Source organism: Staurois parvus, unplaced genomic scaffold (genome assembly GCF_062004578.1).
Source record: "Staurois parvus isolate SC_StPar_1 unplaced genomic scaffold, SC_StPar_1.0 ptg000570l, whole genome shotgun sequence".
Classification (NCBI taxonomy): Eukaryota; Metazoa; Chordata; class Amphibia; order Anura; family Ranidae; genus Staurois; species Staurois parvus.
In genome coordinates, this window is record NW_028318366.1 from 1748108 (window position 1) to 1772401 (window position 24294).

Below are 24294 nucleotides of genomic sequence, written 5' to 3' on the forward strand. Positions count from 1 at the left end.
CTGAGTGCCAGAGAATTGTTACTTAGGGCCACAGAAACTTTACTTAGGACCACAGAATTGTTACTCGCACAGACACAGAATTGTTACTCGCACAGACACAGAATTGTTACTGAAGGCCACAGAACTGTTACTTAGGGCCACAGAATTGTTACTCGCACAGACACAGAATTGTTACTCGCACAGACACAGAACTGTTACTGAGGGCCACAGAACTGTTACTTAGGGCCACAGAATTGTTACTCGCACAGACACAGAATTGTTACTCAGGGCCACAGAACTGTTACTTAGGGACAAAGAAACGCTAGTTAGGGCCACAGAATTCATACTCAGGGACAGACAGAATTGTTACTCAGGGACAGACAGAATTGTTACTGAGTGCCAGAGAATTGTTACTCAGGGACAGACAGAATTGTTACTGAGTGCCAGAGAATTGTTACTCAGGGACAGACAGAATTGTTACTGAGTGCCAGAGAATTGTTACTTAGGGCCACAGAAACTTTACTTAGGGCCACAGAATTGTTACTCGCACAGACACAGAATTGTTACTCGCACAGACACAGAATTGTTACTGAAGGCCACAGAACTGTTACTTAGGGCCACAGAATTGTTACTCGCACAGACACAGAATTGTTACTCGCACAGACACAGAACTGTTACTGAGGGCCACAGAACTGTTACTTAGGGCCACAGAATTGTTACTCGCACAGACACAGAATTGTTACTCAGGGCCACAGAACTGTTACTTAGGGACAAAGAAACGCTAGTTAGGGCCACAGAATTCATACTCAGGGACAGACAGAATTGTTACTCAGGGACAGACAGAATTGTTACTGAGTGCCAGAGAATTGTTACTCAGGGACAGACAGAATTGTTACTGAGTGCCAGAGAATTGTTACTCAGGGAAAGACAGAATTGTTACTGAGTGCCAGAGAATTGTTACTCAGGGACAGACAGAATTGTTACTGAGTGCCAGAGAATTTTTACTCAGGGACAGACAGAATTGTTACTCAGGGACAGACAGAATTGTTACTGAGTGCCAGAGAATTGTTACTCAGGGACAGACAGAATTGTTACTGAGTGCCAGAGAATTGTTACTCAGGGACAGACAGAATTGTTACTGAGTGCCAGAGAATTGTTACTTAGGGCCACAGAAACTTTACTTAGGGCCACAGAATTGTTACTCGCACAGACACAGAATTGTTACTCGCACAGACACAGAATTGTTACTCGCACAGACACAGAATTGTTACTGAAGGCCACAGAACTGTTACTTAGGGCCACAGAATTGTTACTCGCACAGACACAGAATTGTTACTCGCACAGACACAGAACTGTTACTGAGGGCCACAGAACTGTTACTTAGGGCCACAGAATTGTTACTCGCACAGACACAGAATTGTTACTCAGGGCCACAGAACTGTTACTTAGGGACAAAGAAACGCTAGTTAGGGCCACAGAATTCATACTCAGGGACAGACAGAATTGTTACTCAGGGACAGACAGAATTGTTACTGAGTGCCAGAGAATTGTTACTCAGGGACAGACAGAATTGTTACTGAGTGCCAGAGAATTGTTACTCAGGGACAGACAGAATTGTTACTGAGTGCCAGAGAATTGTTACTCAGGGACAGACAGAATTGTTACTGAGTGCCAGAGAATTGTTACTTAGGGCCACAGAAACTTTACTTAGGGCCACAGAATTGTTACTCGCACAGACACAGAATTGTTACTCGCACAGACACAGAATTGTTACTGAAGGCCACAGAACTGTTACTTAGGGCCACAGAATTGTTACTCGCACAGACACAGAATTGTTACTCGCACAGACACAGAACTGTTACTGAGGGCCACAGAACTGTTACTTAGGGCCACAGAATTGTTACTCGCACAGACACAGAATTGTTACTCAGGGCCACAGAACTGTTACTTAGGGACAAAGAAACGCTAGTTAGGGCCACAGAATTCATACTCAGGGACAGACAGAATTGTTACTCAGGGACAGACAGAATTGTTACTGAGTGCCAGAGAATTGTTACTCAGGGACAGACAGAATTGTTACTGAGTGCCAGAGAATTGTTACTTAGGGCCACAGAAACTTTACTTAGGGCCACAGAATTGTTACTCGCACAGACACAGAATTGTTACTCGCACAGACACAGAACTGTTACTGAGGGCCACAGAACTGTTACTTAGGGCCACAGAATTGTTACTCGCACAGACACAGAATTGTTACTCAGGGCCACAGAACTGTTACTTAGGGACAAAGAAACGCTAGTCAGGGCCACAGAATTCATACTCAGGGACAGACAGAATTGTTACTCAGGGACAGACAGAATTGTTACTGAGTGCCAGAGAATTGTTACTCAGGGACAGACAGAATTGTTACTGAGTGCCAGAGAATTGTTACTCAGGGACAGACAGAATTGTTACTGAGTGCCAGAGAATTGTTACTTAGGGCCACAGAAACTTTACTTAGGGCCACATAATTGTTACTCGCACAGACACAGAATTGTTACTCGCACAGACACAGAATTGTTACTGAAGGCCACAGAACTGTTACTTAGGGCCACAGAATTGTTACTCGCACAGACACAGAATTGTTACTCGCACAGACACAGAACTGTTACTGAGGGCCACAGAACTGTTACTTAGGGCCACAGAATTGTTACTCGCACAGACACAGAATTGTTACTCAGGGCCACAGAACTGTTACTTAGGGACAAAGAAACGCTAGTTAGGGCCACAGAATTCATACTCAGGGACAGACAGAATTGTTACTCAGGGACAGACAGAATTGTTACTGAGTGCCAGAGAATTGTTACTCAGGGACAGACAGAATTGTTACTGAGTGCCAGAGAATTGTTACTTAGGGCCACAGAAACTTTACTTAGGGCCACAGAATTGTTACTCGCACAGACACAGAATTGTTACTCGCACAGACACAGAACTGTTACTGAGGGCCACAGAACTGTTACTTAGGGCCACAGAATTGTTACTCGCACAGACACAGAATTGTTACTCAGGGCCACAGAACTGTTACTTAGGGACAAAGAAACGCTAGTCAGGGCCACAGAATTCATACTCAGGGACAGACAGAATTGTTACTCAGGGACAGACAGAATTGTTACTGAGTGCCAGAGAATTGTTACTCAGGGACAGACAGAATTGTTACTGAGTGCCAGAGAATTGTTACTCAGGGACAGACAGAATTGTTACTGAGTGCCAGAGAATTGTTACTTAGGGCCACAGAAACTTTACTTAGGGCCACAGAATTGTTACTCGCACAGACACAGAATTGTTACTCGCACAGACACAGAATTGTTACTGAAGGCCACAGAACTGTTACTTAGGGCCACAGAATTGTTACTCGCACAGACACAGAATTGTTACTCGCACAGACACAGAACTGTTACTGAGGGCCACAGAACTGTTACTTAGGGCCACAGAATTGTTACTCGCACAGACACAGAATTGTTACTCAGGGCCACAGAACTGTTACTTAGGGACAAAGAAATGCTAGTTAGGGCCACAGAATTCATACTCAGGGACAGACAGAATTGTTACTCAGGGACAGACAGAATTGTTACTGAGTGCCAGAGAATTGTTACTCAGGGACAGACAGAATTGTTACTGAGTGCCAGAGAATTGTTACTCAGGGACAGACAGAATTGTTACTGAGTGCCAGAGAATTGTTACTCAGGGACAGACAGAATTGTTACTGAGTGCCAGAGAATTGTTACTTAGGGCCACAGAAACTTTACTTAGGGCCACAGAATTGTTACTCGCACAGACACAGAATTGTTACTGAAGGCCACAGAATTGTTACTGAAGGCCACAGAACTGTTACTTAGGGCCACAGAATTGTTACTCGCACAGACACAGAATTGTTACTCGCACAGACACAGAACTGTTACTGAGGGTCACAGAACTGTTACTTAGGGCCACAGAATTGTTACTCGCACAGACACAGAATTGTTACTCAGGGCCACAGAACTGTTACTTAGGGACAAAGAAACGCTAGTTAGGGCCACAGAATTCATACTCAGGGACAGACAGAATTGTTACTCAGGGACAGACAGAATTGTTACTGAGTGCCAGAGAATTGTTACTCAGGGACAGACAGAATTGTTACTGAGTGCCAGAGAATTGTTACTCAGGGACAGACAGAATTGTTACTGAGTGCCAGAGAATTGTTACTCAGGGACAGACAGAATTGTTACTGAGTGCCAGAGAATTGTTACTTAGGGCCACAGAAACTTTACTTAGGGCCACAGAATTGTTACTCGCACAGACACAGAATTGTTACTCGCACAGACACAGAATTGTTACTGAAGGCCACAGAACTGTTACTTAGGGCCACAGAATTGTTACTCGCACAGACACAGAATTGTTACTCGCACAGACACAGAACTGTTACTGAGGGCCACAGAACTGTTACTTAGGGCCACAGAATTGTTACTCGCACAGACACAGAATTGTTACTCAGGGCCACAGAACTGTTACTGAGGGCCACAGAACTGTTACTTAGGGCCACAGAATTGTTACTTAGGGCCACAGAACTGTTACTGAGGGCCACAGAACTGTTACTTAGGGCCACAGAATTGTTACTCGCACAGACACAGAATTGTTACTCAGGGACACAGAATTGTTACTCAGGGACACATAATCGTTGAATTAAAGAGTATGTCAGACAACATGCAGAGGAGTGGCAGAGGAGGCAATGTTTCAGGAGCGAGCAGACGTGGCAGCAGAGAAAGGGGTCGAGGCAGCACTATTCGCAGCCAGAGGCCAGTGCTCCCGGTGTCATCCAGCGGTCGTGTCTCCACCGACAACCCTGCCGTCATCGATTGGTTGGCTCGGTCGTCTTCCTCTTCCCAGGTCACCTCTGACACTTACAGCCAACGGTCGGTGGGTACGTCAGACACAACCGTTAGTTGGCATGGCCCGGGAGCAAGCCCACTGAAATCACATGTCCTCTACCTGCCCCTGTCCTTTGCTGTTCCCTCACCAAGCGAAGTATCGCATGCTGTGGGCTCAGTCCCACTGTACAGTGAGGAAGAGCTAACAGAGGGCGGTCAGGAACGGGGGGAGACATCGGCCTTTTCAGCAGCCAGGCGAACAAGTACTGGCGAGGAGAGTGGCTCGGTAGCCGGTCTAGAGACAGGTCTGTCTCCTGACCCACACGCAGCCGAGGGGGCTAGTAGTGAGGCGGAGACCGTACTTGATGATGAGGAGGTTGATCGCACTTGGCTGCCTCGTCGTCATCAGGCAATTTCTTCCGCATCATCAGGAGAAGAGGGTGCCAGCTTGGCAGCGAGCGAAACAGTCGGTGGGTTGCCCAGGAGGCAGCAGGGTCGCATCAGTGTCAGTGGAGCCAAACGTCCACGGAGTAGAGCACCAGCTCCACTGCAGCCTACCACCACGGCCAGTGGTGCCGGTGCGCACGGAGGAAGTAGCAGTCAGCCAGTGAGGAGTAGCGGGGGCAAAGTTTCCTACTCGGTGGTGTGGCAATTTTTCGTCAAGCCGCCCGAGGAAGTAAACGTAGCCGTATGTCGACTATGTGGCCAGAAATGCAAGCGTGGCCAGGGGGCCCATGTTGGGACTACAGCGTTGCGTCAGCATATGCAGCGTCACCATTCGGTGGCCTGGGAAAACCGTGATAAAGATACGGCGGTTCTGCCTGCCCCAGCCCCCGCTCCATCACCCGCTCCGTTACTTGCTCCGTCCCCCGACGTCGTCAATCACCCTCTATCAGCCAGTCAAGGCTCCAACACCTCTGCTGAGGGGAGTTGTCGCTCGTTGGCATCTTCCGCTCGTTCAGATGCTCCTTCTCCTGCTACTCCTCTTCTCGGATTCCGTCAACAGTCTTTCTTGGAATCCGTTTCCAAGAGACAACAGTTTGCGAGCACGCACCCGACGGTGCAAAAGCTGAACGTCCTCCTGTCCAAGTTGCTGGTGCTGCAGTCCCTCCCTTTCCAACTGGTGGACTCAGCACCTTTCCGAAAAATTATGGCTTGTGCCGCGCCGCGGTGGAGAGTGCCACGCCGTCATTTCTTTGCCCAAAAGGCAGTGCCAGCCCTGCATTCACATGTAGAAGAGATGGTGGGCCAGTCTTTGAGCATGTCGGTCTCTGCCAAAGTGCACGGCAGCGCCGACGTGTGGAGCTGTAACTACGGTCATGGACAGTACATGTCATTTACGGCCCACTGGGTGAACGTGGTGCCGGCACAGCCGCACCAGCAACTTGGACAGGTCACGACGCTTTTGCCTCCACGTTTGCACGTCCTTGGTCCAGCAAACATGTCCGCCTCTACCACCTCTTTTTCCGCCGTGTCCTCAGCCGCCACCCCCGTGCCAAGTCCCATTACCCGACCGGCATATCACATGTGCAGGGCGCAACGGTGTCACGCTGTGCTGCACCTGGTATGCCTTGGCGAACGTAGTCACACAGGGGAGGAACTTCTGAGTGTAATGAACAGAGAAATCGACAGATGGCTGTCTCCGCGCAAACTGAAAATCGGAACCATGTTGACCGACAACGGAAAGAACATGGTGTCTGCTCTGCGTCAAGGAAGGTTGTGCCATGCGCCATGCTTGGCTCACGTGTTCAATCTGGTTGTCAAGCGGTTCCTAAAATCCACCATCCCACTGCAAGACATCCTTAAAATGTCACGTAAACTGTGCATGCATTTCAGCCATTCCTACACCGCAAAGCACACCCTCATTGAGCTGCAGCGGCAGAACGGAATTCCACAGCATCGCCTGATCTGCGACGTTGCAACAAGGTGGAATTCAACCCTACACATGTTAGACCGCCTTTACGAGCAGCGAAAGGCCATCACCGATTTCCTGATGTTACAAGCGGATAAAGGTACTCCCCTGTGTAACTTAGATGTCAGCCATTGGCAGCTCATGCGTGACACCTGCCGCTTGCTCAGGCCCTTTGAGGAGGCCACGCTATTCGTGAGTCGGCAGGACTATGGGATGAACGACGTCATTCCTCTGTTGCACGTCCTGGAACAAATGCTGTTAACAATGGCTGGTCAGGGTGCGGTAGACGTGGCGCACAGATCTCAACGCCACATGACCCCTGTGGGGGCAGGACAGGAAGAAGAGGAGGAGGTAGAGGAGGACATTTGTGCTCAGGAATTATTGAGTGAAATGGGTGGTTTTTCCACTCAGCGGACAGGATTGGAGGAGCAGGAGCATCTGGTAGAGGAGGAGGAGGAGGAGACAGAGGACCCAGACGCACCGTGGCAGTATGCTGTGGAGATGGAGGCAGGGAGTCCCTCGCATTCCTTGACACAAATGGCCCATAGCATGCTCGGTTGCTTGCGTAGCGACAGCCGAATAATAACCATCAGACAGAGGGATGACTTTTGGCTGTCCACCTTGTTGGACCCTCGCTACCGGTCCAAAATGGTGGCCTTTTTCACACCTGCTGAGAGGGAGGCCAAAATTACGTACTATAAAAACCACCTATGTGGTCAGCTGGTCTCTGCCTTTGTGCGCCAACGTCCATCCTCAGACACTGTGGGCCCTGTGCGCTCGCGTTCCGCTGGCATGGCAGCAGGGGAGGGGTGGGGTGGTAGGAGCAGTGGCAGCTCCACCAGCAGCGGCTGCCTCAGTCTGCAGTCGATGATGAGTAGCTTTCTTCACCAGCGCAGTGAGGAAACTACTAACCAGCCGCAGCAGCAGCAGCAGCAGCATCAGGTGGACCTAGAGCAGGACCTCAAACAACAGGCTTGGGCCTACTTGGACAGCACCCTGCCAACCGAGGTAGACAATCCCCTTGACTACTGGGCAACGAAACTTGACCTTTGGCCCCAACTAGCTGAATTTGCCCTTGAAAGGCTGTCATGCCCGGCCAGTAGCGTGGCATCGGAGCGCGTGTTTAGTGCGGCAGGAGGTATTGTAACTCCGCGGAGGACACGACTGTCCACCCAAAGTGTGGAGAGACTCACGTTTGTGAAAATGAATCAGGCGTGGATTAGTCTGGATTTCAAACCACCAGTTCCTGACACAACTCACTAAATCCGCCATGAATCATGCCTCAAACATGTGCCACTTTCAGGTCTCCTCACACTGCTGGTGTGTTGAATTTTTTGACATAAGGTGCTGGCAGATTACGGGCCTCCTATAGCTGCTGCCAGGCCCCTAATCTGCCATAGGCCCCTATATACCGCCTCCTCATGCTGCTGCTAGGTCCAGAGTCTCTCATGGGTCCCTGTACGGCCTCCCATTACTGCTGTCTCCATCGCCACACTCTGCCATGTGCCACTTTCAGGTCTCCTCACACTGCTGGTGTGTTGAATTTTTTGACATAGGGTGCTGGCAGATTATGGGCCTCCCATAGCTGCTACCAGGCCCCTAATCTGCCATAGGCCCTTATATACCGCCTCCTCATGCTGCTGCTAGGTCCAGAGTCTCTCATGGGTCCCTGTACGGCCTCCCATTGCTGCTGTCTCCATCGCCACACTCTGCCATGTGCCACTTTCAGGTCTCCTCACACACTGCTGGTGTGTTGAATTTTTTGACATAGGGTGCTGGCAGATTACGGGCCTCCCATTGCTGCTGCCAGGCACGTAATCTGCCATGGGCCCCCGTACCGACTCCTCATGCTGTGACGTTGCAACAAGGTGTAATTCAACACTACATATGTTAGACCGCCTTTACGAACAGCTAAAGGCCATCACAGATTTCCTGATGTTAAAAGCGGATAAAGGTACTCCCTGTGTAACTTAGATGTCAGCCATTGTCAGCTCATGCGTGACACCTGCGCTTGCTCAGGCCCTTTGAGGAGGCCACGCTATTCGTGAGTCGGCAGGACTATGGGATGAATGAGGTCAAATCGGCCATGGGCCCCCGTACCGCCTGTTCACACTGATGCTGGTCCCACAGTGTGACCTGGGTCCCTGTACGGCCTCCCATTGCTTCCACTCTGCCATGTGCCACTTTGAGGTCTCCTCACACTCCTGCGGTTTTCCATTTTGTCATAGGTTGCTGGCAGATTAGCGGCCTTCCATAGGTGCCGCCAGGCCCCATATCGGCCATGGGCCCCCGTACCTCCTGGTCACGCTGCTGCTGAGCCCACAGTGTGACCTGGGTCCCTGTACGGCCTCCCATTGCTTCCACTCTGCCATGTGCCACTTTGAGGTCTCCTTACACTCCTGCGGTTTTCCATTTTGTCATAGGTTGCTGGCAGATTAGCGGCCTTCCATAGGTGCCGCCAGGCCCCATATCGGCCATGGGCCCCCGTACCTCCTGGTCACGCTGCTGCTGAGCCCACAGTGTGACCTGGGTCCCTGTACGGCCTCCCATTGCTTCCACTCTGCCATGTGCCACTTTGAAATCTCCTCACACTCCTGCGGTTGTCCATTTTGTCATAGGTTGCTGGCAGATTAGCGGCCTTCCATAGGTGCCGCCAGGCCCGATATCGGCCATGGGCCCCCGTACCTCCTGGTCACGCTGCTGCTGGTCCCACAGTGTGACCTGGGTCCCTGTACGGCCTCCCATTGCTTCCACTCTGCCATGTGCCACTTTGAGGTCTCCTTACACTCCTGCAGTTTTCCATTTTGTCATAGGTTGCTGGCAGATTAGCGGCCTTCCATAGGTGCCGCCAGGCCCCATATCGGCCATGGGCCCCCGTACCTCCTGGTCACGCTGCTGCTGGTCCCACAGTGTGACCTGGGTCCCTGTACGGCCTCCCATTGCTTCCACTCTGCCATGTGCCACTTTGAAATCTCCTCACACTCCTGCGGTTGTCCATTTTGTCATAGGTTGCTGGCAGATTACAGGCCTTCCATTGGTGCCGCCAGGCCCCATATCGGCCATGGGCCCCCGTACCTCCTGGTCACGCTGCTGCTGAGCCCACAGTGTGACCTGGGTCCCTGTACGGCCTCCCATTGCTTCCACTCTGCCATGTGCCACTTTGAAATCTCCTCACACTCCTGCGGTTGTCCATTTTGTCATAGGTTGCTGGCAGATTACAGGCCTTCCATTGGTGCCGCCAGGCCCCATATCGGCCATGGGCCCCCGTACCTCCTGGTCACGCTGCTGCTGAGCCCACAGTGTGACTTGGGTCCCTGTACGGCCTCCCATTGCTTCCACTCTGCCATGTGCCACTTTGAGGTCTCCTTACACTCCTGCGGTTTTCCATTTTGTCATAGGTTGCTGGCAGATTAGCGGCCTTCCATAGGTGCCGCCAGGCCCCATATCGGCCATGGGCCCCCGTACCTCCTGGTCACGCTGCTGCTGAGCCCACAGTGTGACCTGGGTCCCTGTACGGCCTCCCATTGCTTCCACTCTGCCATGTGCCACTTTGAGGTCTCCTTACACTCCTGCGGTTTTCCATTTTGTCATAGGTTGCTGGCAGATTAGCGGCCTCCCATAGGTGCCGCCAGGCCCCATATCGGCCATGGGCCCCCGTACCGCCTGGTCACGCTGCTGCTGGGCCCACAGTGTGACCTGGGTCCCTGTACGGCCTCCCATTGCTTCCACTCTGCCATGTGCCACTTTGAAATCTCCTCACACTCCTGCGGTTGTCCATTTTGTCATAGGTTGCTGGCAGATTACAGGCCTTCTATTGATGCCGCCAGGCCCCATATCGGCCATGGGCCCCCGTACCGCCTGGTCACGCTGCTGCTGGTCCCACAGTGTGACCTGGGTCCCTGTACGGCCTCCCATTGCTTCCACTCTGCCATGTGCCACTTTGAAATCTCCTCACACTCCTGCGGTTGTCCATTTTGTCATAGGTTGCTGGCAGATTACAGGCCTTCTATTGATGCCGCCAGGCCCCATATCGGCCATGGGCCCCCGTACCGCCTGGTCACGCTGCTGCTGGTCCCACAGTGTGACCTGGGTCTCTGTACGGCCTCCCATTGCTTCCACTCTGCCATGTGCCACTTTGAGGTCTCCTTACACTGCTGCGGTTTTCCATTTTGTCATAGGTTGCTGGCAGATTAGCGGCCTTCCATAGGTGCCGCCAGGCCCCATATCGGCCATGGGCCCCCGTACCGCCTGGTCACGCTGCTGCTGGTCCCACAGTGTGACCTGGGTCCCTGTACGGCCTCCCATTGCTTCCACTCTGCCATGTGCCACTTTGAGGTCTCCTTACACTCCTGTGGTTTTCCATTTTGTCATAGGTTGCTGGCAGATTAGCGGCCTTCCATAGGTGCCGCCAGGCCCCATATCGGCCATGGGCCCCCGTACCTCCTGGTCACGCTGCTGCTGAGCCCACAGTGTGACCTGGGTCCCTGTACGGCCTCCCATTGCTTCCACTCTGCCATGTGCCACTTTGAGGTCTCCTTACACTCCTGCGGTTTTCCATTTTGTCATAGGTTGCTGGCAGATTAGCGGCCTCCCATAGGTGCCGCCAGGCCCCATATCGGCCATGGGCCCCCGTACTGCCTGGTCACGCTGCTGCTGGGCCCACAGTGTGACCTGGGTCCCTGTACGGCCTCCCATTGCTTCCACTCTGCCATGTGCCACTTTGATGTCTCCTTACACTCCTGTGGTTTTCCATTTTGTCATAGGTTGCTGGCAGATTAGCGGCCTTCCATAGGTGCCGCCAGGCCCCATATCGGCCATGGGCCCCCGTACCTCCTGGTCACGCTGCTGCTGAGCCCACAGTGTGACCTGGGTCCCTGTACGGCCTCCCATTGCTTCCACTCTGCCATGTGCCACTTTGAGGTCTCCTTACACTCCTGCGGTTTTCCATTTTGTCATAGGTTGCTGGCAGATTAGCGGCCTCCCATAGGTGCCGCCAGGCCCCATATCGGCCATGGGCCCCCGTACTGCCTGGTCACGCTGCTGCTGGGCCCACAGTGTGACCTGGGTCCCTGTACGGCCTCCCATTGCTTCCACTCTGCCATGTGCCACTTTGAGGTCTCCTTACACTCCTGCGGTTTTCCATTTTGTCATAGGTTGCTGGCAGATTAGCGGCCTTCCATAGGTGCCGCCAGGCCCCATATCGGCCATGGGCCCCCGTACCGCCTGGTCACGCTGCTGCTGAGCCCACAGTGTGACCTGGGTCCCTGTACGGCCTCCCATTGCTGCTGCCAGGAGGCAGCAGGGTCGCAGCTTTGTCAGTGGAGGCAAACGGCCACGGAGTAGAGCAGCAGCTCCACTGCAGCCTACCACCACAGCCAGTAGTGGTGCCGGTGTGCACGGAGGAAGTAGCAGTCAGCCAGTGAGGAGTAGCGGGTGCAAAGTTTCCTACTCGGCGGTGTGGCAAGTTTTCGTCAAGCCGCCCGAGGAAGTAAACGTAGCCTAATGTCGACTATGTGGCCAGAAAGTCAAGCGTGGCCAGGGGGCCCATGTTGGGACTACAGCGTTGCGTCAGCATATGCAGCGTCGCCATTCGGTGGCCTGTGAAAAACGTGATAAAGATACGGCGGTTCTGCCTGCCCCAGCCCAGGGTTCCATTTTGTCATAGGGTGCTGGCAGATTAGCGGCCTTCCATAGGTGCCGCCAGGCCCCATATCGGCCATGGGCCCCCGTACCTCCTGGTCACGCTGCTGCTGAGCCCACAGTGTGACCTGGGTCCCTGTACGGCCTCCCATTGCTTCCACTCTGCCATGTGCCACTTTGAGGTCTCCTTACACTCCTGCGGTTTTCCATTTTGTCATAGGTTGCTGGCAGATTAGCGGCCTCCCATAGGTGCCGCCAGGCCCCATATCGGCCATGGGCCCCCGTACCGCCTGGTCACGCTGCTGCTGGGCCCACAGTGTGACCTGGGTCCCTGTACGGCCTCCCATTGCTTCCACTCTGCCATGTGCCACTTTGAAATCTCCTCACACTCCTGCGGTTGTCCATTTTGTCATAGGTTGCTGGCAGATTACAGGCCTTCTATTGATGCCGCCAGGCCCCATATCGGCCATGGGCCCCCGTACCGCCTGGTCACGCTGCTGCTGGTCCCACAGTGTGACCTGGGTCTCTGTACGGCCTCCCATTGCTTCCACTCTGCCATGTGCCACTTTGAGGTCTCCTTACACTGCTGCGGTTTTCCATTTTGTCATAGGTTGCTGGCAGATTAGCGGCCTTCCATAGGTGCCGCCAGGCCCCATATCGGCCATGGGCCCCCGTACCGCCTGGTCACGCTGCTGCTGGTCCCACAGTGTGACCTGGGTCCCTGTACGGCCTCCCATTGCTTCCACTCTGCCATGTGCCACTTTGAGGTCTCCTTACACTCCTGTGGTTTTCCATTTTGTCATAGGTTGCTGGCAGATTAGCGGCCTTCCATAGGTGCCGCCAGGCCCCATATCGGCCATGGGCCCCCGTACCTCCTGGTCACGCTGCTGCTGAGCCCACAGTGTGACCTGGGTCCCTGTACGGCCTCCCATTGCTTCCACTCTGCCATGTGCCACTTTGAGGTCTCCTTACACTCCTGCGGTTTTCCATTTTGTCATAGGTTGCTGGCAGATTAGCGGCCTCCCATAGGTGCCGCCAGGCCCCATATCGGCCATGGGCCCCCGTACTGCCTGGTCACGCTGCTGCTGGGCCCACAGTGTGACCTGGGTCCCTGTACGGCCTCCCATTGCTTCCACTCTGCCATGTGCCACTTTGAGGTCTCCTTACACTCCTGTGGTTTTCCATTTTGTCATAGGTTGCTGGCAGATTAGCGGCCTTCCATAGGTGCCGCCAGGCCCCATATCGGCCATGGGCCCCCGTACCTCCTGGTCACGCTGCTGCTGAGCCCACAGTGTGACCTGGGTCCCTGTACGGCCTCCCATTGCTTCCACTCTGCCATGTGCCACTTTGAGGTCTCCTTACACTCCTGCGGTTTTCCATTTTGTCATAGGTTGCTGGCAGATTAGCGGCCTCCCATAGGTGCCGCCAGGCCCCATATCGGCCATGGGCCCCCGTACTGCCTGGTCACGCTGCTGCTGGGCCCACAGTGTGACCTGGGTCCCTGTACGGCCTCCCATTGCTTCCACTCTGCCATGTGCCACTTTGAGGTCTCCTTACACTCCTGCGGTTTTCCATTTTGTCATAGGTTGCTGGCAGATTAGCGGCCTTCCATAGGTGCCGCCAGGCCCCATATCGGCCATGGGCCCCCGTACCGCCTGGTCACGCTGCTGCTGGTCCCACAGTGTGACCTGGGTCCCTGTACGGCCTCCCATTGCTGCTGCCAGGAGGCAGCAGGGTCGCAGCTTTGTCAGTGGAGGCAAACGGCCACGGAGTAGAGCAGCAGCTCCACTGCAGCCTACCACCACAGCCAGTAGTGGTGCCGGTGTGCACGGAGGAAGTAGCAGTCAGCCAGTGAGGAGTAGCGGGTGCAAAGTTTCCTACTCGGCGGTGTGGCAAGTTTTCGTCAAGCCGCCCGAGGAAGTAAACGTAGCCTAATGTCGACTATGTGGCCAGAAAGTCAAGCGTGGCCAGGGGGCCCATGTTGGGACTACAGCGTTGCGTCAGCATATGCAGCGTCGCCATTCGGTGGCCTGTGAAAAACGTGATAAAGATACGGCGGTTCTGCCTGCCCCAGCCCAGGGTTCCATTTTGTCATAGGTTGCTGGCAGATTAGCGGCCTTCCATAGGTGCCGCCAGGCCCCATATCGGCCATGGGCCCCCGTACCTCCTGGTCACGCTGCTGCTGAGCCCACAGTGTGACCTGGGTCCCTGTACGGCCTCCCATTGCTTCCACTCTGCCATGTGCCACTTTGAAATCTCCTCACACTCCTGCGGTTGTCCATTTTGTCATAGGTTGCTGGCAGATTACAGGCCTTCTATTGATGCCGCCAGGCCCCATATCGGCCATGGGCCCCCGTACCGCCTGGTCACGCTGCTGCTGGTCCCACAGTGTGACCTGGGTCTCTGTACGGCCTCCCATTGCTTCCACTCTGCCATGTGCCACTTTGAAATCTCCTCACACTCCTGCGGTTTTCCATTTTGTCATAGGTTGCTGGCAGATTAGCGGCCTTCCATAGGTGCCGCCAGGCCCCATATCGGCCATGGGCCCCCGTACCTCCTGGTCACGCTGCTGCTGAGCCCACAGTGTGACCTGGGTCCCTGTACGGCCTCCCATAGCTTCCACTCTGCCATGTGCCACTTTGAAATCTCCTCACACTCCTGCGGTTGTCCATTTTGTCATAGGTTGCTGGCAGATTAGCGGCCTTCCATAGGTGCCGCCAGGCCCCATATCAGCCATGGGCCCCCGTACCGCCTGGTCACGCTGCTGCTGGGCCCACAGTGTGACCTGGGTCCCTGTACGGCCTCCCATTGCTTCCACTCTGCCATGTGCCACTTTGAAATCTCCTCACACTCCTGCGGTTGTCCATTTTGTCATAGGTTGCTGGCAGATTACAGGCCTTCTATTGATGCCGCCAGGCCCCATATCGGCCATGGGCCCCCGTACCGCCTGGTCACGCTGCTGCTGGTCCCACAGTGTGACCTGGGTGCCTGTACCGCCTCCCATTGCTCCCACTCTGCCATGTGCCACTTTGAAATCTCCTCACACTCCTGCGGTTGTCCATTTTGTCATAGGTTGCTGGCAGATTACAGGCCTTCTATTGATGCCGCCAGGCCCCATATCGGCCATGGGCCCCCGTACCGCCTGGTCACGCTGCTGCTGGTCCCACAGTGTGACCTGGGTGCCTGTACCGCCTCCCATTGCTTCCACTCTGCCATGTGCCACTTTGAGGTCTCCTTACACTCCTGCGGTTTTCCATTTTGTCATAGGTTGCTGGCAGATTAGCGGCCTTCCATAGGTGCCGCCAGGCCCCATATCGGCCATGGGCCCCCGTACCTCCTGGTCACGCTGCTGCTGAGCCCACAGTGTGACCTGGGTCCCTGTACGGCCTCCCATTGCTTCCACTCTGCCATGTGCCACTTTGAAATCTCCTCACACTCCTGCGGTTGTCCATTTTGTCATAGGTTGCTGGCAGATTACAGGCCTTCTATTGATGCCGCCAGGCCCCATATCGGCCATGGGCCCCCGTACCGCCTGGTCACGCTGCTGCTGGTCCCACAGTGTGACCTGGGTCTCTGTACAGCCTCCCATTGCTTCCACTCTGCCATGTGCCACTTTGAAATCTCCTCACACTCCTGCGGTTGTCCCTTTTGTCATAGGTTGCTGGCAGATTAGCGGCCTCCCATAGGTGCCGCCAGGCCCCATATCGGCCATGGGCCCCCGTACCGCCTGGTCACGCTGCTGCTGGGCCCACAGTGTGACCTGGGTCCCTGTACGGCCTCCCATTGCTTCCACTCTGCCATGTGCCACTTTGAAATCTCCTCACACTCCTGCGGTTGTCCATTTTGTCATAGGTTGCTGGCAGATTACAGGCCTTCTATTGATGCCGCCAGGCCCCATATCGGCCATGGGCCCCCGTACCGCCTGGTCACGCTGCTGCTGCTCCCACAGTGTGACCTGGGTCTCTGTACGGCCTCCCATTGCTTCCACTCTGCCATGTGCCACTTTGAGGTCTCCTCACACTCCTGCGGTTGTCCATTTTGTCATAGGTTGCTGGCAGATTAGCGGCCTCCCATAGGTGCCGCCAAGCCCCATATCGGCCATGGGCCCCCGTACCTCCTGGTCACGCTGCTGCTGAGCCCACAGTGTGACCTGGGTCCCTGTACGGCCTCCCATTGCTTCCACTCTGCCATGTGCCACTTTGAAATCTCCTCACACTCCTGCGGTTGTCCATTTTGTCATAGGTTGCTGGCAGATTAGCGGCCTTCCATAGGTGCCGCCAGGCCCCATATCGGCCATGGGCCCCCGTACCTCCTGGTCACGCTGCTGCTGGTCCCACAGTGTGACCTAGGTCCCTGTACGGCCTCCCATTGCTTCCACTTTGCCATGTGCCACTTTGAGGTCTCCTTACACTCCTGCGGTTTTCCATTTTGTCATAGGTTGCTGGCAGATTAGCGGCCTTCCATAGGTGCCGCCAGGCCCCATATCGACCATGGGCCCCCGTACCGCCTGGTCACGCTGCTGCTGGTCCCACAGTGTGACCTGGGTCCCTGTACGGCCTCCCATTGCTGCTGCCAGGAGGCAGCAGGGTCGCAGCTTTGTCAGTGGAGGCAAACGGCCACGGAGTAGAGCAGCAGCTCCACTGCAGCCTACCACCACAGCCAGTAGTGGTGCCGGTGTGCACGGAGGAAGTAGCAGTCAGCCAGTGAGGAGTAGCGGGTGCAAAGTTTCCTACTCGGCGGTGTGGCAAGTTTTCGTCAAGCCGCCCGAGGAAGTAAACGTAGCCTATTGTCGACTATGTGGCCAGAAAGTCAAGCGTGGCCAGGGGGCCCATGTTGGGACTACAGCGTTGCGTCAGCATATGCAGCGTCGCCATTCGGTGGCCTGTGAAAAACGTGATAAAGATACGGCGGTTCTGCCTGCCCCAGCCCAGGGTTCCATTTTGTCATAGGGTGCTGGCAGATTAGCGGCCTTCCATAGGTGCCGCCAGTCCCCATATCGGCCATGGGCCCCCGTACCTCCTGGTCACGCTGCTGCTGGTCCCACAGTGTGACCTGGGTCTCTGTACGGCCTCCCATTGCTTCCACTCTGCCATGTGCCACTTTGAAATCTCCTTACACTCCTGCGGTTTTCCATTTTGTCATAGGTTGCTGGCAGATTAGCGGCCTTCCATAGGTGCCGCCAGGCCCCATATCGGCCATGGGCCCCCGTACCTCCTGGTCACGCTGCTGCTGAGCCCACAGTGTGACCTGGGTCCCTGTACGGCCTCCCATTGCTTCCACTCTGCCATGTGCCACTTTGAAATCTCCTCACACTCCTGCGGTTGTCCATTTTGTCATAGGTTGCTGGCAGATTACAGGCCTTCCATTGGTGCCGCCAGGCCCCATATCGGCCATGGGCCCCCGTACCTCCTGGTCACGCTGCTGCTGAGCCCACAGTGTGACCTGGGTCCCTGTACGGCCTCCCATTGCTTCCACTCTGCCATGTGCCACTTTGAGGTCTCCTTACACTCCTGCGGTTTTCCATTTTGTCATAGGTTGCTGGCAGATTACAGGCCTTCCATAGGTGCCGCCAGGCCCCATATCGGCCATGGGCCCCCGTACCTCCTGGTCACGCTGCTGCTGAGCCCACAGTGTGACCTGGGTCCCTGTACGGCCTCCCATTGCTTCCACTCTGCCATGTGCCACTTTGAAATCTCCTCACACTCCTGCGGTTGTCCATTTTGTCATAGGTTGCTGGCAGATTACAGGCCTTCCATAGGTGCCACCAAGCCCCAAATCGGCCATGGGCCCCCGTACCGCCTGGTCACGCTGCTGCTGGGCCCACAGTGTGACCTGGGTCCCTGTACCGCCTCCCATTGCTCCCACTCTGCCATGTGCCACTTTCAGGTCTCCTCACGCTCCTGCTGGTTTCCATTTTGTCATAGGGTGCTGTATGGCCTCCCATTGCTGCTGCCTCCACCGCCACACTGTGCCTCCAAACACTGGTTTTGGCCCCGTGACTGGCCAAATGAGTGAAGTGTGCGGTGATTCTAAGATCGACGGCACTCATCTGCATGTCATACTGACTGACAGTATTATTTCTCTTCCCCAGCAGACTCCAAGGGCATTTAAATTAAAGGTACAGTGTTCTGCACTAATATTAAGTCTCTCTGAAGCCTAGAAACACCCTTTTTTAAGTTAAATTCACAGCGAATTTATTCGACTCGAATCGAATATTGTCCACGAATTCGCCGAATCAGTCGAATCGAATTTTTCATTTCTTCGCTCATCTCTAGTCATGAACACTAAATCCATTCCTCCACCCATACTGCTCACTGATTGGTCCAGAGTAGGGCGGGGACTGGGTGATATCAGCCTGTAATCCCCTGGTCACTTTCCTGAGCTGTGTTCCCCGTCCTGTATTCCTGGATTTCTCTCGGATAATCTTCCTTCTCTGTGCTGCAGACACAATTTATGTCTCTAGACTGGATTTATGGAGGTTCTGGGGTTCAGCTGGCAGCAAAATGTTGATTTTTCCTATAAGCATTGCATAATGTAGGCCCCCAGGACATGTGACTGGGGTCTCCTGCCTTGTGCCTGACTCTTCCAGGGGACCTTCTCTGTTATCTGCTGGCTGTGCCGGGTGGAGGGATATGTCTGTAGTGTCTCAGACCCAAGTCACTGAGTGCAGTCTCAGGAGATGGGAGGCAAGCAACCCTTTAAGGACCTTTAATTACTGAATAACAATATTATGAGTCCTGGTCCTTACACCGTGTACTCTATGTTGTACATTATTATTATTATAATACAGGATTTATATAGCGCCAATGGTTTGGTCAGCGTTTTACATTATAGTGGGAGACAATACAGCAACAATACAGTTCAATACAAGAGAGATTAGAGGGCCCTGATCCTGGGAGCTTACAATCTAGGAGGGCGGGGTGAGTGGTACAGTAGGTAGTCACTGTGGGGGATGGAGTGATTGGAAGAGTAGAGGATACCAGAATTAGCAGAGGGCGGGGTAGAAGAGAAAGGTTTTTAGTGAACGCCGAAAGGCAAGTAGAGTAGGTGATAATCTGATAGATTGGGGTAGGGAGTTCCAGAGGATGGGTGACGCCCTGGAGAAGTCCTGGAGACAAGCATGGGAGGAGGAGACAAGGGAGCTAGAGCATAGGAGGTCTTGCAAGGAGCAGAGAGTACAGTTTGGGTGATATCTAGAGATAAGTTCGGTTATAAAAATTGCGGCAGAGTTGTGGGTGGCTTTATATGTCATTGTCAGAGTTTTGAATTTTATCCGTTGGGCAACTGGGAGCCAGTGGAGGGATTGGCAGAGAGAGGTGGAGGACACTGAGTGGAGGCCAGTGGAGGGATTGGAAGAGAGGGGTGGAGGACACTGAATGGAGGCCAGTGGAGGGATTGGAAGAGAGGGGTGGAGGACACTGAATGGAGGCCAGTGGAGGGATTGGCAGAGAGGGGAGGCAGATACGGAATGGTTGGTGAGGTGGATGAGTCTGGCAGCAGTATTCATGATAGACTGGAGTGGGGGATAGCCTGCGATGAGGTAGGCCAGTGAGAAGGGAGTTACAGTAGTCGAGGCGAGATATAACAAGGGAGTGAATAAGTTGCTTTCCGAGTTAAGTGGTTTCCGAGGTTAGGATGGTGTTAGTGATTTTTATGGTGAAGTCAGGGGAGGGGGCATGGGCTGGGGGGAATACTAGGAGCTCAGTTTTGGAGAGGTTGGGTTTGAGGAAGTGGAGTGAAATCCATGCCAATATGTCACTTAGTAGGTTAGTGATGGGAGAGGAGACTGAGGGGGTGAGGTGAGGAGGAGACTGAAGGGGTGAGGTGAGGGGTAGAAAGAAAGATTTGCGTGTCATCAGCATAGAGATGGTAGTTGAAGCCATGGGAGTTTTTCAAGTGACCAAGGGAAGAGGTGTAGATAGAGAAGTGAAGGGGCCCAAGGACAGAACCTTGAGGGACCTCAACAGAAAGAGGGAGTGAGGGGGAGGTGGCAGCATTATAGGTAACACTGAAGGAGCGTTGGGATAGGTAGGAGGAGAACCAGGAGAGAGCGGAGTTGCTGAGGCCAAAAGAGTGGAGTTTTTTGAGGAGGAGGGGGTGGTCAGCCGTGTCAAAAGCTGCAGAGAGGTCGAGTAGTAGGAGTATTGAAGAGTGGCCATTGGTTTTAGCAGTTAGTAGATCATTAGTGAGGTTTAGTAGGGCAGTTTCAGTGGAGTGTAGTGAGTGAAAGCCAGACTGTAAAGGGTGAAGAAGGTTGTTGTCAGTGAGGTGGGAGCTCAGGCGATTGTAGACTAAGTGTTCTAGGAGTTTAGAGGTAAATGGCAGCAGGGAGATGGGTGTTAAGTTGTTCAGGTCGGTGGGGTCCAGGAGGTTTCTTAAGTATGGGAGTGATGTGCTTTAGAGGGGAGGGGAAGGCACCAGTAGAGAGGGAAAGATTGAAGATGTGAGTGAGGGAGCATAGGATGGAAGAAGAGGGTGACCGTAGTAGTTGTGAGGGGACAGGATCCAGGGGGCGGGTGGTGAGTTCGGCTTCTGAGAAGAGCTTTAGGACCTGTCCAGTGGTAGCGAGGTCAACAGAGGACAGTGTTCAGGGAGGTATGGTGTGAGGGATACTAAGTGGGGTGGGTGTCTGTGCAGTGGCGATGTCCCTATGAATTGCATCAATCTTGTTTTGGAAGTGGTGTGCAATCTCGTGGGCAGTGACTGGGTGGCGGTGGGGGCAGAGAAAGTAGAGAGTTAAAGGTAGAGAAGAGCCGATGAGGACTGGAAGAAAAGATATTAATAAGAAGGACAAAGTAGGCTTGTTTGGCAGTTTGAAGGGAGGAAGTGTATGTTAGAAAAGCAGGTTTATATCGGGTGAATGCTTGGTGGGAATTGGTTTTACGCTCCAGCACGATTACATTACATACTCCTGACCCCTGCACTATATACTCCATTTTATACATTACATACTCCTGACTTCTGCTCTCTATCTACCCACTGTTATATATTAACATAGGAAAACATTGAGAAGATGGCAATGAGTGATAGAGGGGGTGGGGACCCTCATCCTATAATCCCCTCATCACTGTCCCTCCTATAAAAGACAGTTCTGGTTGTTTCCTCACTCTCTGACTAAGGTCCATGAATAAAGAAATGACCTGGTAGGAGATCAGAGGAGCCATTTCCTAGTTCCCTTGAGGGTGGAATTGTAAGCTCCTCAGAGACCAAGCTGCCTGATGTGGGAGGAGTCCTGGTTTGGGGGAACCAATCAGCTTCTGTCTAGTAATCCTCTTTGTCTTTGTATTTTAGTCCATGGCCAGGAGATGAGGAAAACCTCCGAGGGTTGTCTCACTTTGTCTCCAGACTGGAAAGTAGAAGATGAGGACATCACACAGTATAGTCCAGGAGAAAACCCGGCTCCCTCCAATGTCCATCCGGCACCACCCAGTGTAGATGGACCATCAGATTCCTCGTATCCTGAGGAACCTCAGACTGTGCGGGACCGGGCCGGCCTTCCAACAGGGAGGAGCTTCTCCTGTGCTGAGTGCGGGAAGGGTTTCCATTATAAATCCAAACTTAATGTGCATAAAAGGTCTCACACGGGGGAGAAGCCATATTCCTGTTCTGAGTGCGGGAAATGTTTTTCAAGGAAGTCCAATCTTTACACCCATCAGCGAGCTCATACAGGAGAGAAGCCGTATTCCTGTCCTGAGTGCGGGAAATGTTTTTCACAGACGTCCAATCTTTATAGACATCAGCGATTTCATACAGGTGAGAAGCTGTATTGCTGTCCTGAGTGCAGGAAGGATTTCTGTTCTAAATCTAGTCTTAATGTGCATAAAAGATCTCATACGGGGGAGAAGCCGTATTCCTGTTCTGAGTGCGGAAAATGTTTTGTAGAAAAATCAAAACTTATAATACATCAGAGGTCTCATGCAGGAGAAAAGCCGCATTCCTGTTCTGAGTGCGGGAAATGTTTCCGTTCTAAATCCCTTGTTAATGTGCATAAAAGATCTCACACGGGGGAGAAGCCGTATTCCTGTCCTGAGTGCGGGAAATGTTTTTCAAAGAAGGACAATCTTTCCATACATCAGAGATCTCACACGGGGGAGAAGCCATATTCCTGTCCTGAGTGCGGGAAATGTTTTGTAGAAAAATCAAAACTTGTCAGACATCAGAGTTCTCACACGGGGGAGAAGCCATATTTTTGTCCTGAGTGTGGGAAATGTTTTTCACAGACGTACCAACTTTATAAACATCAGAGATCTCACACGGGGGAGAAGCCATTTTCCTGTCCAGAGTGCAGGAAATGTTTTTCAGACAAGTCCAGTCTTCACACCCATCAGAGATCTCACACAGGGGAGAAGCCATATTCCTGTCCTGAGTGTGGGAAATGTTTTTCACAGATGTCCAGTCTGCACACACATCAAAGATATCACACAGGGGAGAAGCCGTTTTCCTGTCCTGAGTGTGGGAAATGTTTTTCACAGAAGTCCAATCTTTACACACATCAGAGATCTCACACAGGAAAAGCCGTATTCCTTTTCTGAGTGCGGGAAATCTTTTTCAGACAAGTCTAAACTTTACAAGCATCAGAGATCTCACACGGGGGAGAAGGTACTTTCCTTAGTGAGGGAAATGTTCTTCACTGAAGTCCTGTGTTCCTGTACATCAGGGGTCCCACACAACCCTGGAGGTGTATTGGTGACCTGAGTGCGGGAAATGTCTTCTAGATGAATGTTGCTGGACATCCCAGCTCTCATGTGGGGAAGAAGCACACCCTGATATACACCTCAGATATACTCCATGGCTGATCTTCATCATGGAAGAAACAGTTCATAAGGAGATCAGAGGTCCCCAAAGACATGGATGAAGTGTGGGACCGGGTTGGCCATTGATAGTAGGAGAAGAAGAAAAATGGAGTCCTGCCCTGTGATTGGCTGAGTACATTTTGTGGTGGGAGATTTCACAAACACTTGGAGGTCTATGGAGAACAATGTTGAACGGATGTGACCAGCATTCTCCAGCTGGGAGGAGTTTTGGCCGTATTTTTTTTCTTATGATCATTGGCTCCATCTAGTGGCCATAATATCATATTGGGCTAGTTTTACTGATGGAGATATTTCAGAAAAATCACCTCATTGTGGCCACTAGATGGAGCCGGCGATCATAGGAAAACACTGTGTTACTTAACATACGGCTGGATGTTGTCACAGCTGGAGGAATGATTGTCTCATTGGTCCAATGAATGTTCTTTGTCTTTCCTTTGTCAGTTGTCTTCTGTTCACTGGTCTTCCCAGTGAATGGCTGCACAGGGAGGGGGATGTCAGGACAAGTCTGATGATTGGAGGAGAGCAGGCCTAGCTCCCAGCACAGTTAGAGAACTGACCATGCTGAGCTCTCATGCCCAGTATGGTCAGTTTTAATAGGAAATCACAGGGACTGGCAGAATCACCGGGGATCTCACACAAAGGAAGCAATACAGAGAGAAGAGGAGACATCTTCATACCAGGACATGGGACAGCCGGCACAGATCAGGAATAGGACATGTTGGAGGAACATATTCTTTGAAGGAGAAGTTCAGGCAAAGCTCTTTTGTCTGTACTTCTGTGGATCAGAGGAGTGCAGTTCATTCTGAACTCCTGTGACCCGTTTTCAGGTGAAGCCCGCTGTCAGCTGATGAACATTAGCCGGTCCAGGCTGGGAAAAGATCCTGACATCAGAGTCTGGACCAGCCGCACCCTCCCCCTCCACAGCCCAGTGAGTGTGGGGGGGGGCAGGGCAGAGAGCGGTGACTGACAGTCACCAATCTCTGATCAGAACGGCTGTGAGAACTCATGGTCAGCAATCACGTGATCGCTGAGTTCTCACACTTGGACCCGGCGGGGGATGGGTGCAGCA

General features: G+C 53.1%; 1 protein-coding gene across 1 annotated transcript in view; it reads left to right on the plus strand.

Moving 5' to 3' along the window:
* LOC149450604 (uncharacterized) overlaps positions 1-23942 on the plus strand; it is a 66339-nt gene extending 42397 nt beyond the window's left edge. Inside the window, 2 exon segments of the mRNA XM_089691715.1 lie at positions 21741-22921; positions 22923-23942. Coding sequence (XP_089547841.1) covers positions 21741-22921; positions 22923-23106 — 1365 coding nt within the window. The 3' untranslated portion in view covers positions 23107-23942.
* Positions 23943-24294: the final 352 nt, after the last annotated feature.